Here is a 16,391-nt window from a genome sequence, read left to right as displayed (position 1 = left end):
CAGTGGCACACTTTGTTATCACGGAAGTGTTTCTACGCTACGCGCCGGAAGTCGATAGAAAAACGCAGCCATCTTGGATTTTTATAAACTCCGCGGGTGGTGTTTATGAAAGCACGCTTTTCGCCTACCTTCGACCCGTACACGACGCATTGAAAAGTAAGCTTTTTCTTGCATTTACGGTCAAGGGAAAGTGCACCTAATTGACGACATCGTTCAGTGTTTGAAAGCTGAGAACTCGAAGTGCGAAAGTAGTTTTTCTTTTTTCGTGAGAAAGTCCCTGGTGTCTAAAGCATGGCCGCTTCCGCCCGTTAGAACGGAACTCAAAAAGCCGGCGTTCCGTTCATTTTTCACACGAATTTGCTAGCAAGCTACGAAATTCCACGAAGGAAAGCGCAGTGAACGTATTTCCGAGTTGCTTATTTAGTCTGCTAGAGCTCCGATCTCTCGCGGAACTCGGCCTGATCGCGGTTTTTTAAAAGAAGATAGAAAAAGTGAAGCGGGACCAAGAAAAGTTTGCCCAGACCTCTTCGTGAGGGCGTGTTGTCACGAGTTATCCGAGGAAACACCCAACCTCCGATCATCTTTTTTTTTTCGTTGCCTCGCTCGAACCGTCGAAAGATCTCGTAACGGGACGTGCGAGAAATCTGGTACGTGATTTATTGTCACTCTAAAAAAAGCTTCCGGTGTTTCGCTGCGATGCCATGCTTTCCAAGTAACCACACAAATCGACCGCCCCCCTCGTTGGAAAACCCGTCGCTTTGTTGTAGTGCGCCTATTGCGCAACAAGTGGTTCCGCAAACTGTTCTTTCGAGGCTAACAGCGCTGCAGCTTTTACATTCGCCCTGCTAGTGAATTAGCGTTTCCAAAAAGAAAGAAAAGGTGTCGTCAAGCTCGAAAATGCAGGTTCGATTCGAGAACCGCGCCGGCTACGTTTTCATTCGGGGTCGAAATGCTAACACTCCCGTGTCCTGCGCTTTTGATTTAGGTGCACGTTTAGAAGGCTCCCAGGTGGTCGAAATTCACTCCGATGAGAAACCCGCTCCTTTTTTTTTTTTTTTTTTTTTTGAACTCCACAATAGGTGTTTGTATCCTGCAAGGTCGGCTAACTTCCTTCGAGTCTCGGAGCCCTGTCGATCTCTACCAAGAGTTCCTTTGAGCGAGGTTTTCTGTTGCTTTTTTGAAAAGCTTGTCGGTGATCGTTTGTCACGCCCGTCTGACGTGTCCCGTTTTTTTTTTTTTTTGTTTTCTCGTCTCTCTTCTTTACACTGTTGCGACCGCGTCAAGTAGAGCTCTTTCGCTACCACGATGGGCGCAATTTCCTTTTTTTTTTTTTTTCAAAGGTCCGTTTGTCACAAGGCGTCGGCGTTTTGTTGGCGGTTCCCCGGTTAGCCCGTCATACAACCGAACTCTCTGTTTAAAGAAGTACCGTTAACAGCGCAGTTCGGCTATAACAAATCAACAAAAGAGTGACGGGCTTTTCGCGTACGCTTCGCAACGGTACGCACTCGGTTTCCGTTTCTCTTTTGTGGGCGAACATCAGCGGCGAAATTTGAAACTTCCATTTGCGTGCAATCATCGGTCGCGGTAGCAAGGTAGAGGCGCCGCCGAGTTCCGAGGTTCAAGAATTGGAACAAGAAAAACATAATACACACTTTTCACACTTCGGTAAGCAAACATGCGCGGCAAAGTGTATTTTGTATTGCGTTGCTGCAGGCTTCATGGGCAGGTATGCCTCGTTATTTGTTTTTGTGGGCAGATTTGGGTTCTCTCTCTTGGTGTGTGTGGAGTAACAGATATGCTTTCGCATTCGTGGGCCCCCCTCCTTGCTCAACACGTTGGAGTGGCTCCAGAAGTTTGGGAAGGAATTTATTGCTCAAGCGGCACGCCTCTGAAGGAGATTGCACCAGAAAAAAAAAAAAAACGGTGCCTGATTGGCTGAAATATGTCTAGATTTAGTCCTTTGAAAGCTTAGACAGAGGAAACTTAGTAATGATTTGTCACCAGGCGTACCTTACAATTTGTAATGTGGCAGCACATCTGGTGCTCTCTTGTTTCGTATTTTTTTAAAATCATGCATAAAACTCGGTACCCAGTAGTATGAGTGTTAACGATTGTGTTCTATGTAGTGAAAGGAATTGTACAATGCAGGCAGGCAGAACTTATGAAATGAACCTAATACAGCACCAAGAGTGAGAGTTCAAAGAGAAAAGGCTAAATCAGAAAAATAAAGGGGAAAAAATGGGTGAGGTGGTAACATTGCTACACTCACTTCTGGGCTTTCATGTGAAGGGCTTATTGTGGTATCCCTAGAATTGTCAAAGCTTTCAGCATCTTCTCATGTGTTTGGTGATAAGATTGTGTGCGTGTTTTGAGTAGGCAAGTTTGTTCGGGAACTGCGAGTGCAAATATAAGGCTGGAGCCATCTATCCTGCATGTATGAGAGCCAACTCGTTTCACCTCTGATCAGTTCCTTTCACAGCCAACACCCCAGTGCGAGTGTACAGCCAGCATTGCTTGTATTTCGTGTTTTCATCTCCCTGGGCTCGCACAATGAAGAGTGGCATATTCACAAGTCTGACAGCCGCCTACTCCACCGTCGGCTTCGTGACAGTGCTCACGTTGTAAAAGTGATAGAAATGCTATGTAGAACAAAAGAATATAAAGAAGACATCGTCGCGCACTGAAGAAGCAGATGCTTTGCTTGTGTGGTTGCTCAGCTGCAACGTAAACACCATATGTTCGCTTTGTTCATTTACCTTTCACTGAAAAAAAAAAAAAAAGAACTTAATATTTCAGCTGATAAAGAACAGTATGAGGTATTTAGCACAATGATGTCTGAAATTTATCTGAAAGGTTAATGTAAAGAATAGGATTGCGAGAATTCTAGATGCTGTGGCTTCATAAATGCTTCATCCAAGAGACTTCCAAGGTGCCAAGCCTAGCTGCTGTTTTTTTTTTTTTTTTATATGACGTACGCAAGAGCTTTGGCTAGCTCTCTTTTTTTCCCCAATTGTACAGGTGTTGGTAAAAAAATTGAGCTGGTAAGAAGGCAGTACATTCGATGGGCATTGTACATAACGATTTTTGTAATGTTGCACAAGTGTGGGATGCAGTGAAAATTTACATTATGCAGTTTCTTATGCTTACAAAAGCTGAAATGCAATGTGGCAGCATGGATGGTTGTTAAAAAAGTTCCGTCGTACTATACTGCAGCCCAGGGGTTGCATTTGCATGTGTTGTCACTTAGGTTCGGGATCTGTGTACATTTTGCTTATACCTTGCAGACTTATGGAAATTGAAATTGTTAATTTTGCCAATCTGGGTACATTTATGTACAACTGGGGTCAGAATAATATACCTTTGGAGCTTAACAAAGCATTTCTAGGTATTGCACACTCTCACTTTTTACAAGATTGACCAAGTTTCGAAAAAAAAAAAATTGGATGTGATTGTGTCTTGTCGTAACATAGTTTCCACTAAAGTGCTTTTTACCCATTCAAACTTTCAGCAAAGGTCTAGTCAGAAGTGCCTCCCATTAAGTGCATGCAACTTGTTTGGAATATTGATACTTTTTTGGTCTGTGCTACTGTGCTTTATAGGCCATCTCTGGTTGTGCAGTTGCGTGCAATGGGCATGTGGACATTCCTCCTACTTTCATTTAACAGATTTAACTGCCGTTTCGTTGATTTGGCTTGATGCGATATCTTGAATAGCGCGTTACATTCTTCTGACCCTTCGTATCAACGAAGAAAAATTCCACGTGCTTTTGCAGTAACATGGCCTCCCACTCGGTCACCATATGCCACCGCTGTTGTGAGACAACCCTTATCTTAGCGTTTCCTTATCTCTTTCTTCATTTAGAGCTAGATGGCAACAGCAGAGATAGAGATGCCCAATCGGGCTTTCTCCTGGCACAGCAGGTTGAAATGCCAGTGACACGCCCCTAGTGAAAAATCGGAGCTGAGCTAACATTCTTGCAACCTGACAGAAAAGAGGTGTGTGTGCTTTGTAATCCTACTGCATATACCGTTAAACCCCTTTATAAGAGACAGTGATGTAAGGCATTGATGTAAGACAAAGGGTGTAACAGACATGAGTGTGCCCACGTTGAAATAGGGGTTGATAAGAAAGTGCCTGCATGGTACCTTTCTTATAAGGGACACCAGATATAGAGTGCAAGAATTGTTGCCTTGTGCAGGTCTTACACAGGGGTTCAACTGTATACTCAAAATATTTTTAAGGCTCGGTTTGCTGCACTTCCTTAACCACACTTTGCTGGAGAATTTGTCATGACAGGCTACCGTCTCCTTCTTTTATAATTTCTATTGCTATGTGCTACTTTTTGAAAAAACAGACTTGAATTTCATAGGCTGGTGCACAATTCGCTTGCCAGAACGTTGTTGCTTGTTAGGCTAATGTCATTGAGGACAAGAATGCAGTGTTTTATCCTCTTGCTTGTCTTTTGTCTAGTTTTTATGCTCAATTCCCCCTTCCGCGGTGGTCTAGTGGCTAAGGTACTCAGCTACTGATCCGCAGGTCGCGAAATCGAATCCCGGCTGCGGAAGCTGCGATTCCGATGGAGGCGGTAATGTTGTAGGCCCGAGTGCTCAGATATTTGGGTGCATGTTAAACAACCCCAGGTGGTCTAAATTTCCGCAGCCCTCCGCTACGGCGTCTCTCATAATCATATGGTGATTTTGGGAATTTAAACCCCACATATCAATCAAATATGCTCAATGCCATTATGAATTGCTTGTCTGCACGCACTTGCCAATTTTTTGGAACTTTTCGTCTTTTGCTTTTACATATGCTATCTTAACTTTGCAGGTGGACAGATATGCCTGCATATTTATTTCTTTTTTTAATCTGACTTCTTTATGGAGATGAAATTGTACACTTTTACCTTTGCACAGTGGCATGTGTTGTTTATTGTCTTCTCTCCCTCCTTTCTTTCTTATCTCTCCCGCCCCCCCTTTTGTGCTGTTGCCTAGTTACCATGTGGCAGCCTTTATTTGAGGCCTTCAGACTTGAAATCGGCATTGAGGGCCCAATTGCAGCACCTTTCATATTCAGAAATTAATATTCAGTATCAGTCAGGTGACTTGTTCATTAGAAAACTTCCGAGCATTGTATGAACAGACATCGGTACTGCGTGTTGAACTTGTTGGCTTCCGTGCTCTCCGCTGCTGTTTTCCCCTGGTATTGCGCGGGAAAATTTTTTCCCTCGCCGGCGGCATGGGTCGGTGCACCTAAACCTAAAATCTGCAACAATCGTTGTGGAATAACGAAATGTTTTATTTAATTAACAGTGCTTGACTGCATCAGGTGCTTCAGTACGATTTTCGTGTGTGAAGTTTAAAGCACACATGCATTATGAGAGCAACTTCACATTTTGACACTCCCATCGGCTCCCGGACTTTTTGCCTTGTGCTTTGCAAACTAAGCAATGTCATGATGGATTCTGCTCGACTTCGTTTACCAGGATGTGAGCAGGAAAATGAGCCTATTTGGCATCTTGTGGACACGTTCATGAGGCTGGAACAGGCAGGTTTCTTTTGCGTTACTTCTGCCATGCTACGATTCGAAAAAGCCGGGATTGTGCACCCTTCGCCGCTAAAGAAAAAAAAAACACAAACAGCTGAAAACATGTACAACTATGTCCATCTAGCGAATAATAAACCAAGCAAAATACAAACACAAAATACAGTGCTATCATCTGTGAAACGATGTCAAAAATAAACATTTTTCAGGCGGCCAGCATTCTGCCGGCTGTGAAAGCCGATTGGTCAACGCATAAGTGTGTTTTCTAGGGTTTCTCGGTGGTTGAGGTGCAGCTAAGCTTCGGTACCTAGATTCAATCTACGTCTAGTACAGCTGTATTTCGATTGGGGTACAATATATGATAAAACAAACTCCAGGTGCTTTTTTGTTCATTGACTTATTGACCAAGTTTCGACGACACTGCTATTTGGTAGTTGGGGCTTCTGATAACACCAGAGCCAAGTGTTATAGCATGGCATGCAGCCTGGGTTTTGCAGTGAATTGTCAAAGTCTCTACAAATGATGTTGCACCATATACTTAGTCTCTGCCGTTAGCTAATGTGAGCGTCCCTGCCCATGGCATGTTATATTTTTTACCACTTATATTTCTTCATAATTACATAAGTTTTTTCTAATAATGTCCCCTGAACATTCGTTGGCATGATTGTCAATCGGATCTCATTAGTAAGCTTCATAATTACATTTCCTGAAAACGACATGAGCCCAATAAGCAAAACCATGACAATTGCAGTGTTACCGGACATGGCAAGGCAGTGTGGCAGTGATCCTTGCAATACGAGTCAAGGGTACGAATTAGCTTCACGTAAAGGTTCAGCGAAGTAAGATTATTTGCTTTTGGCTATAAAATCAGTTTTTAGTCAATTTCCTGTCCTTTCTGCCACATTCTTGCGCCAACGAAATTCCTGTAAGAGCGACATTTTTTGCTTTCCCTGCTGATTTTGTTATTATCAGAGGTTTCAACTGTAACATGTTTGCGTTGTTCTCGTATCCATGTTTTCTGTGGCTGCCTTCTCATTCCGCCAGTCTGCTCAGCTTTAAGTTGGGAATGATTTTCTTTGTCCTTCAAAAAACATAGATAGACCTGCCAATAAATGTCTTACAGCTTCACTGGTGATCCTGAACTCCGGCTGTTTTCTGTTGTGTGAGTGTGCATTGCACAAGCGCACAGTTCTTGCAACATGACTTTTATGACTTGCGATGGTTAGCGCCCAGATATCGCAGAAACTAGAGGAAGATGGAACTGATTCAGTTTTTCAAATGAGGCCTTAATGACTCTTGACACACTTATACAACCATATTTACTTCTCCGCATAGTTGTACATACAAACGTTTGGGTGCATTAGGGTGTGTTCTCAAATATTGTTGCATGGCTGTGACTGCAAAGGACACATAGCTCAGGCTTGTAAAGATGAAACTTTTTTATTGGTTTCAAAAGTACGAGCAGCACTTGCTTTGCAGTGTTAAGGGCAAGCACAGATTGTAATCTGCTTGTATGTACTATGCACTGGCTTTGGTACACGCCCTATCGAACTTCTAGTGTTATCACTGGTGTCGGTGTTTGCTCTAGAATAAACACGGTAACTGGTTTCATACACGTAATCATAACAGAAGGGTCTGAAACAATCACAAAGCTTCTTCAAAACATAGCGGTGTGACCTGTGGTGAGCAGTGGTAGCTGCTTTTTGTGGGTGAAGTGTGATCACAAAGAAGTAAGCGTGTGTGGTGTTCCTAAAGATTGGCACGGCAACCTTTGTAAAAAGCACGTGTCTGCACCTTCACGTTCAGGCAAACAGTTTGGCCATGGCCGACGACAAGGTGCAGACGGCGGTGCCCGACGTGGAGGACGATGAGGACCACCCGAACTACAAGCCACCTGCGGCCAAAAGCCTCAAGGACATCGTCGAAGCCGACAAGGAGGACCCCTCGCTCCAGAAGTACAAAGAAACTCTGCTAGGGGCTGCCACCGCAGAAGCCATCGTCGTTGGTATGTCCATACATAGTTTCCTACGGCATTCTTTACAGTAGGGTTCTGAAACACGTGGACCCAGACGCCTTGACATCGGTCCGCCACGCACAGAATGGTCCTTGTACCGTATGTTTTTCTCGGTTAGTTTGTTTATGAAGTACTACCAGCGTCAAAGAAAACCCGAACAGTGGCATGTCATTGCGAGTGTACAGTGCAAACCATCCAATTATCACCATTGACCGGCGCACGCATCTTGTTCAGCAGTTCTATGCATATATGTGTGGCTGTCTACGGTGATAAGTGGATGGCACGGGTTATACCAACATTCTCATAATATATTGCGTGATTGATGTCAATCAATGGTTCTTTTCCTGTAACGCCCCTTGTAGTCGTCATCCTGTAAAGCATATAACCGTAAAACAAGAACTATGTGTTTCATTATCAATTCAATTTTATTTACCAGAAAACAATCTGGAGGGACACCCGGGCAAAAAGCTGTCGCAGCAGCTTGACGAAGGCTCAGGGTCCCTTACATGGCAATAGCACATATATGACACATGTCAACAAGTGTTTTTACATGGCATTCAAATCGAAAGCATTATACATACACATCAGCATACATCACACATCAGCATGCAGATAGCAATTATTCTGCAGATCAATATTGATACGTTTTTTGAAATTTTGCTGCAAATATTCTTTAAATGTGTACTTACGAAAATGCTTGCTTTCAGGTGGCAATGTCAGTTAAAATTTTGTTCAAATTCGCCCGACAAAATCGAAGTTGCGATAGGGCTCTGTTCATTGGCATTGCTGCAGCCTTTGTGATTAACTAAAACTAAGAATCGGTCTTGAGTGTGTCTACAAGACGGTAGCTAAATCCAATTAAAGATGCTTTTTGTAAGTTTAAGGAGGCGGCAGCACTTTCCCTGCGCATGGACAGTAGTTACTGTGCAAAATTTTAAACAGAGTATCGAAAACATGCCCATACGGCAGAGACCTTGTAGACGGAAACCCGCCTCCATACAAGTATGGCAGAAAACCTGAGAGGGTCAATGCAAAATGTGTTTATGTAAAAATATGACGAGAGAACAAAAGAAGGGGTTTAGCAGTGAGAGGCACCGCGTGCTAGGCCACCTGCACTGCTCATATGCTGGCACCCCACTCACCATCTAAATATCTCAAGTGCTTTGTCATAAACAAAGTTAACTGCTTTCCAGCAGTGCCTTACGTTTGTAAAATCTTTCTTTTGACTTATATGTAAATGCATTCATTGCACTGTTGTAGTAAGCACTTGTGCTTGTTAACTCTAAAAAGGCATATTGGTTTTTCCAAAAAGAAGCCATGTATTTAAAGTTTTTTCTTTCCTAAAAAACCTGTATAATTGATTTTCTTCATATCTTTGTGCTACAAACTGGGGAACATTTTTTTTCTTAACTCTTGGCCAACTTCCTGCACGCTGCGTTCTTTCGCAGAACTCATTTACCACCCTGAATTTATGTGTAACGCAGATATACAACAGGTGAAACAATGCTGTGTCAATAATCTTACAGGATTTTGAAACTTTCTCGGTATTTCGCATTATGGCAAGGTCTTAGACTTTCTAACCATAGAAAAAAAAAAAGCTACATTTAAGCCTCATAGCACTCTAAAGCAGTTAATTAGTAATAGTTCTTCTATCCATTTTAAGGTTCATTTCACTTGGCTTGTCTGTTTGAGGTTGCATAATAATGCGGTGGTGTGTTGATAAGGGTGTGACCCGTTTTGCTGCTCAATGGCTCTCACTGGCTCAGTCCTCCATTGCATTGCTACAGTGGCTGGTGCAATTCACATGGTTCATGTGAACTCTTGAAAGGCCTTGAACGTGCTGAACTTTTTGCGTATCCTTGAAAATCCTCGAATTTTCTTCTCGTTTTAAAAATTTTTAATGAGGACTGCAGCACATTTCAGAGCACATTATTTGTGATGTCGTAAATGCAGCATGTAGCATATCTAATGCCCATCACAAAAGGAACCAACACCGTGCATTTTTTGGAAATTCTGAAAGGACCAGGAGGATAAGAAACCGAAAAGGATATATTGGAAAGATAGATTGGATTGAGGATAAGGATGAAATCTTAACAAAAGAGAAACTAGGAGCTGCTCCGAAAGAATTAACAGCTACAGGAAACTCGTATGCAAAAAAGGCAGAGACAGTCAGCAACTTGATGTGCATCAAATCAAACACCCTTAGAAAGACTGCCAAGATCAAGCAGAAGGAAACAGTGGACATATGTATCAAAATTCAGGAACAGTAATTACTGGAATAATTAAATTCTGGAAGCCTGAATGTGATTATCCGTGCCATTCCTAGACACTACGATTGAATGTTCTCTAGAAAGAAATTGTAAATGCAGCATTGTTTTCGATGTCTGCTCCAGCGATGTTATCATTTTTTCGATAAATTTCAATTATCCCCTTTTCTGAAATATGTGAATTGGGTTTTTGACATACATTGGGGTCCTTGAAAATTCAGACATAGCCTTGAGAGTCCTCGAGAACCCTTGAACTTTTGTCATGTTAAGCATGAACCCTTAATTCAGTTGCTGCCTAGGTCTACGGCCTTGTCATTATGCAAAATGTTTTTAAAAAATCTGTGTTTGCATTTTTTTTTACAGGTATAGTTTGTTGTTTAGTCTATTTGTTCGTGCACCCAAGGGTAAGGGCTTGGCGCAGGCTTAATCCTGTCAGGTTAGCCAAACGACAATGTGTCATTCGATGCCGCACACTGCTAAACGTGTTTTTCGGTAAGTGATATTGCCTATCTGCAGTTGAATTTTCCGCTTTACTTTCTTTGCAGAACCGAACAACCCTAACCGTGTTCTCGTGAAGAAGTTGGTGCTGGTCGTAGAGGGGCGGCCAGACATTGTGCTCGATCTCACAGGTGAGATGCGGCAGCCCCACAAAAGGCTGCATACCGCACTTGTCTGCGTGCTTCTTTTATGCCCGTGTGCTTCACTGTCATGCAATCTGGGATGACACGGACTCCAGAGACGCTGTAGCTTCTGTGGAGGTTCTGTGGCAAAATTTTTATACGTAACACTGTGAACTTGGTGCCAGCTGATTTTGAATTATGCTCAGTGTACCGTATTTACTCGCATAATCCTCGCACTTTTTTTGGTGAAAAACTGAGCAAAGTTGGGGGGTGCGAGAATTAGGCAGGGAAAAATTCCACGAAAACGTACAGAGCGAAAAAAAAAACAAAGTGGCCGCAAATCAAGATTTTCACACCAGCAACTAACAGCGAGCTTTGAGAAGTACTAATTAAAATTTGCTTCAACAATAAAAGCAGAGGTTCAACACAAGGCAAGATTTATTTGAGACACAAAAAGTGCAAGCAAATAGTCAAGAATTAAATACCATACGCAAAGTTTGTGGGCATTGCGGTAGCGTTCGTCACTCAAACGGAGCCCTCAAAAGGTAAGTGTAGGATGTCAGTATTGGGCTGATGGCTATTTAACAGAATTGTCCAGTTTCCTTCTGAAGCAATAAAGTTTACCATAATTCTCAGTCTTAGGCACACGGCAGGCCCAATGCGTCTTGGTGGCTTTCAGCTGCCAACACCAGTAGCAAACACAAAACTCGTCGACTCCAAAGGGCCTACCGGTGGCCCTGTTGCCGTTGTTTAGTGCATGGTCAATCACTTTCAACTTTAAGGCAGCCGTGTAGCTTTAGTATCGCCCTATAACGTGACAAGATTACCGACACAACATACAGAACACGTTGCAACGCGCACTTGCCGCTTTGGCTTGGCCTGGATTGGATTGAATCTCTGTGCAATAATAGTATGCTTGATGCTTAAGAGATGGCGCCAGATGGCACGCGCTATCATCATCAACAGCTGGAACGAGCAGACAGCGTTATTGTGGCAATTTTCGGGGGTGCGATAAATACTCAAGGAAAAAGAAATCATATCTTTGTTGGGGGATGTGGGGAGTGCGAGAATTATGCGAGTGCGAGGATTACACGAGTAAATGTTTTCTTTCATTTTTCTTTGTTTCGAGCAAACTGTCGTTCGTACTGTCGTACTTTTTTTTACATATTTCTATATATTGCTGCTATTTTGTCGCTATTTGCAGACTTAAAAATCTAATCCTCTTTTTACTTCTTGTTGGGAGGTCCCCCTGACAGTTCCTACTTTAGGACCTCTGATTGTTCATTCGCCATGCAAAAAAAAAATGTATATATTTGGAATAAACTTCAACTTCATCTTTAACTCAACACCTCCAATCGGGGTCCCTCATCATTGCTGCTCTTGCTTTTTAAAGGTAGTGCCACTTTTGTTTTGTAGGTAGTGCTGCCCTTGGTGCATTCTTTATGCACTTTTAGATTTCCAGCATGTATTTTTTACTTGTCTCATTAAAAAAAATGAAGCTCATCCTTGCAGGTATATATCTTAGTGGCTGGCATTGCATTATCGGCTTGTACTGGTAAACGAGTTTGCGCTTCGCGTGCATGCAGAGGACTTCGACCAGATCAAGAAGCGCACGTTCACCGTCAAGGAGGGCATCCAGTACCGGATCCGCATAGAGTTCTTTGTGCAGCGCGAGATCGTCACGGGGCTCAAGTACGTCCAGAAGATTTACAGGCACGGACTACAAGGTGAGCTGCTCGATAGATGCTGTCGCTGGGCAGTTGATTCATGATTGTGGAATCCAATGGCAGATCAGGGTGGCCAACGGTTTCTGCGGGCAGTCGCTTAACACTAGCACAAAGCAGTGACTCTAAATTTGGAACACAACCTCCACTGCTGGAGGGAGGTGGAGGTTCTATCTTTTGGATGCCAAGTCACCCAGAATACTTCGCACATAGTCATACTTTTCCGCTGTTGAATGCCTGTCCTTACTTGGATGTTGGCAGATAATGAGCAGCACAGTTATTACTGCACTTTTAAGATATTGACTCACTTTGACTGCACTGTCAGTACTCCAGATAAATCATAATTGTCAACCGTGCAATTCGTGCCACACACACAGCCAAGCCCACAGATGACTGCGATAAGGTTGTCAGCAATAAGTCGTAATGCCGCGTTAATCGGTGGCCGCCACAGCTCTTTCACTTTCTTGTTATGCTTATCAACGAAGGCATCACTGCAGTAATTCGAAATTCACATAATTCATCGTCCGATTCCTGCCTATTTCTGGAGGGAACAAAAGGAAAAAAAAATTAAAAAGACATTGTGCGGCACATTGTGGCATTGACCCAGTGAACTTTTATGAGGCAGAACGTTATCGCCATCATCACTTATTAGATTTACTGTTTCTTGCTTTCCAGTGTTATTCGATTCCTTGTAGGCAGTCAGAGCTGCAGAGAACATCTTCAGGGGAGCTTTTACATGTGAAAGTGTGCGGCAAGGCTTTTTAATGCCTATTTTATTTTTTTTTCCTTACTGCCATCTGCCGGTGAAGAAATGTTTGGAAAGTGAGCGACTTGCCCACGGCATACGAAATCTCGTTCGGTGCGCAGCAATCTTGGATATCTTTGTTGCAAGTCAATTGGAGCGTCAATTGTCAACCAAGTATTACATGGTCATTGCATGTCTGTTTTTGCTTCCTTTGTCTGCTTTCATTGTTGTGTTTCAAATTGAGCATATTCTGTTGACTTCTGCATTGTCCGCAGTGGAGAAGATGAACCAGATGGTGGGCTCGTATGCGCCGAAGAAGGAGATCCAGTCCTTCACGACGCCGCAGGAGGACATGCCGGCGGGCATGCTCGCGCGTGGCTCCTACACGGTCAAGTCGCTCTTCACCGATGACGACAAGCACGAGCACCTCAAGTGGGAGTGGACCTTCGAGATCAAGAAGGACTGGGACGACTAAAGACGTCGGAACCTCGGCATTCAGACAAAGGATCGGAAGCCGCAGCTCTGGTGGTTTCGCCCACGCGACCCTTCTCCACGGGCCAGTGGCAGCGTGCCGCTAGCGGTGTGAAAAGTACGCATAAGGATTGGCAGCGGGTGGCAAAACGGTGCAAGAAATTTGTCTTCCACGGTGCCTGCCCTCCGCTCCTCTAGAGGATCTAGAAATGTCCGTGGTGTCGGTTCCACCCGGCCACCCAAAACCTGCATAAGTTACGTACACGGTTCCTCCCGGCTACCCAAAACCTGCACAACTTGGGTACTTAGAGGAATACCATATTGCCTACAATCTGCTCAAGAATTCAATAATATTTAAGCTAAATTATAGCAAAAATGTGGACTCGGCTGTGCAAGGAGGGTAGCTTTGCATCGATATGTGAGGATCATTTACGAAAAAAAATTTCAAAAATATCATTGGAGGTACTAGTTTTACGCGAGGAAATACATGAACTTGTTCAATAGAAAGACCTGTCTAGAATGTTGAAGAGCATAGCAAGAGGAGTGTCAACTCTAACAGTGGTTGGTGCATTTCGTTGGCAACATTTTCTGTAGCGTTGCGAGTGTGTCGTTGAAACTTCAGCTCACCAGTTTCCGCACAGACCGAGTTGTGCGAATATAGTGTTGTCACCCCACTTCCTAGAGTGCAGGTGAGGGGCTTTAAGAAAAAAAGCTAAATTTCTCGCATTGTTAGGCTCCGCTGCATAGGGTTGTTGCTGTCGATCGTAGAGTACTTCAACTAGTGGTGGTTGCGGAGAGGGCTGCAAAAGCTGTTGCACAAGAGACCTGAAAGTTCTTGTGCACCAGATTTTGTCGTTTGCTTGCTGGACGTAGCAAAAAAATCGCTTAGGAGCTCGCTGCGTTTTCACTGGCCCTCTTCCCCTTTCATTGGTTACTGAAACCGCATTCAGTATATAGTATTGCGTCTGCAAAAGTTTCCACGGCGTGAGTGAGAAGGAGAGTTGTGGCTAGTGACGTCTAAGTGTTCCGGTGTTTGTTGATTCCGAGGTTGCAAGTTTTTGCGCTGTAACAATGGCGCATTGCGTTTGTTACAGCTTTCTGCACATCACGTCTGTTTCATGGGCCACAGCAAACTACTTAAGCGCACCTTTCGAAATGGAGAGGCCGCATGGTAATGACACGTTGGACCTGGCAGATCACGTCTGCAATTTTGTTTGTTTCTCGTTGACGACACATTTGTTTCCTCGTGCTCACTAAAGCATAGCAGTTGCAGCCTTTTCTATTGCTCATAGACCAAACTTTATTCAAAAAACTGCAAGCGGTACGGGGTCGCGGCGCATTGCCACTGGCCATGGAGCGTTCCTGGTTTCTCGCAGAGTCGAACTTTCTAAAAAATGAACAATGTGTCTTTTTGTTCATTTTTTCTTGCCGCTATCGCTGTACATAATATTGCTGCTTTTTTACTTTGATTTTTATTGCTCTGTTTCCCGTTGTTCCGGTGTGATCCTGTTGATAACTGCCACATTTTCATTTGCAGACTCTTTGTTTCGAGTGTACTGATTTGCTCAGTTACTTTTTATTTTACGAGGACGTTGTGCGCTTTATTGCCCCTTTCTAATTCCTTCTCTCTTTCATGTTACTTAGGCTAATTGTGTGATGTATGAGCCACATGCAGCCCAAAGTCATCCGATGCCACCATATATCAGAAGGGCGGTGGTTCGCTCACTGGGATAATGTTTGCAATATGCAGAAACAGCTTTGGGGCCTGACAAGAACCGTAGATTGTATGAGTATTTTGATGGCTTATCGCGCATGTTGAAATAAAAAGAAACCTGGAATGTTGGCCGGCTCCCTTTAATTATAGAAGGACAGTGTTTAGTAAGGAACTTTGATGTGGCCACGCTCAACTTTTGTACGGAGACTGTTAGTCTAGTGACAGATGCTGCAAGTGCACTATGCAATGCCAAAGCTGTTTTCTTGACAAATCTCTTTTGGTGACATTGAAAATATTGACACGCCTTCTGACTGCATTGCAGTCTCGTTTGTGTAGTTGTAACTGCTTCGGTGTAATGACCGTCTTGCCCTTAAAGGGTGCCCCGACGTCTACGCAAAGTTTAGGGGATAGATATCCTTGAAAGTAGTCAGCCTCAGAACACTGCTCTCTAGGGGTTCTTTCTGGAGTGTCACATGTGTATTAAAAGGAATGTACGCACTATTTTCATTGCTTAGCAGTCGACGTATTTGTTAGATTTTTGGATCATCTAAGAAGCCAAGTACTTATATGTAAAATGTGCAATTTTTTTTTCAACTGCCACCAAACGTTGCCAAATCGGTATTGGCTGTCCAGCACCTTGTGGATAGTTCGAACATGGAATGCCAGCATTAATATTTTTCTGCTTGCAATGCAGATCGTACGTGCGTCCTGCAAGTCTCGCAGGTACTAATTGTTCGCGGCAGTTTTTCTTTGCCATTTGTGGTTGTGTACAGTTCCCAGCAACGCCTCACTTGAGATTCGTTAGTCTAAGATTCACAGAGCACGCTTGTTTCCTCTGCGCACAATGCCGCTGCACCGCTTTACAGGTTTTGCAACACGACGTGTTTGCACCATTGCAACAAAATTTTAAAAAACCTGTTACGTGAGTGTCAAATCAAACGTTGTCATGCCCAAATTTGTAAGTTCTTTTTCTCGCACGTGCCTTCGGTGTTTCCATCACACGACGTGCCTGCACTTTTGAACGCGTTTTGATTGCACTGAAGTTTTTTCTACACCCATCTAAAGCTGTTGAACTGTTGTCGACACAATGATGTAGCGATTGTATAGTTTGATGAAGCTTTTTCTGATAGAAGATCCTCGGTATTTTGCACAGAAACTGTGAACTATGCGTTTTTGTTTGTTTTTTGTCATTGTGCTAGCACTGACGCCATCCACTGCAATAAAGCGTGTGCAACAAATTAATATTGTGTCTTGGTGCACGTTCTGACTTAACAAGTGGCCTTGTTTCTTGTGTG

General features: G+C 43.4%; 2 protein-coding genes across 3 annotated transcripts in view; one reads left to right on the top strand and one right to left on the bottom strand.

The window, feature by feature from the left end:
• The window catches only part of dare (NADPH:adrenodoxin oxidoreductase, mitochondrial), a 77,372-nt gene that overhangs the window by 30,290 nt on the left and 30,691 nt on the right, over positions 1–16,391 (bottom strand). The window lies entirely within an intron of this gene.
• On the top strand, positions 36–16,338 carry RhoGDI (rho GDP-dissociation inhibitor). Of its 2 annotated transcripts, none has more exons than XM_037431370.2 (5): positions 36–156; positions 7,348–7,546; positions 10,368–10,451; positions 12,029–12,169; positions 13,187–16,338. In XM_037431370.2, exons 2-5 carry the CDS (start codon positions 7,363–7,365, stop codon positions 13,384–13,386), a joined length of 609 nt encoding a protein of 202 aa, XP_037287267.1. In that variant the 5' UTR covers positions 36–156; positions 7,348–7,362; the 3' UTR covers positions 13,387–16,338. The 2 variants fall into 2 exon arrangements, with proteins under 2 accessions (XP_037287267.1, XP_075725140.1); XM_075869025.1 differs by lacking the exon at positions 36–156 and adding an exon at positions 247–647.

Source organism: Rhipicephalus microplus, chromosome 7 (genome assembly GCF_043290135.1).
Source record: "Rhipicephalus microplus isolate Deutch F79 chromosome 7, USDA_Rmic, whole genome shotgun sequence".
In the NCBI taxonomy this organism is placed as follows: Eukaryota; Metazoa; Arthropoda; class Arachnida; order Ixodida; family Ixodidae; genus Rhipicephalus; species Rhipicephalus microplus.
The sequence above is the reverse complement of the archived record's forward strand: the minus strand, read 5'-3'. Positions and strand labels throughout refer to the sequence as shown.

What these genes read in the sequence shown, in the direction of transcription:
- RhoGDI (XM_037431370.2), top strand. Translation starts at nt 7,363, where the DNA reads ATGGCCGACGACAAGGTGCAGACGGCGGTGCCCGACGTGGAGGACGAT. An exon ending in CGCAGAAGCCATCGTCGTTG is followed by an intron (nt 7,547 to 10,367) that starts GTATGTCCATAC and finishes CTTTCTTTGCAG; the next exon opens with AACCGAACAACCCTAACCGT. An exon ending in TTACAGGCACGGACTACAAG is followed by an intron (nt 12,170 to 13,186) that starts GTGAGCTGCTCG and finishes CATTGTCCGCAG; the next exon opens with TGGAGAAGATGAACCAGATG.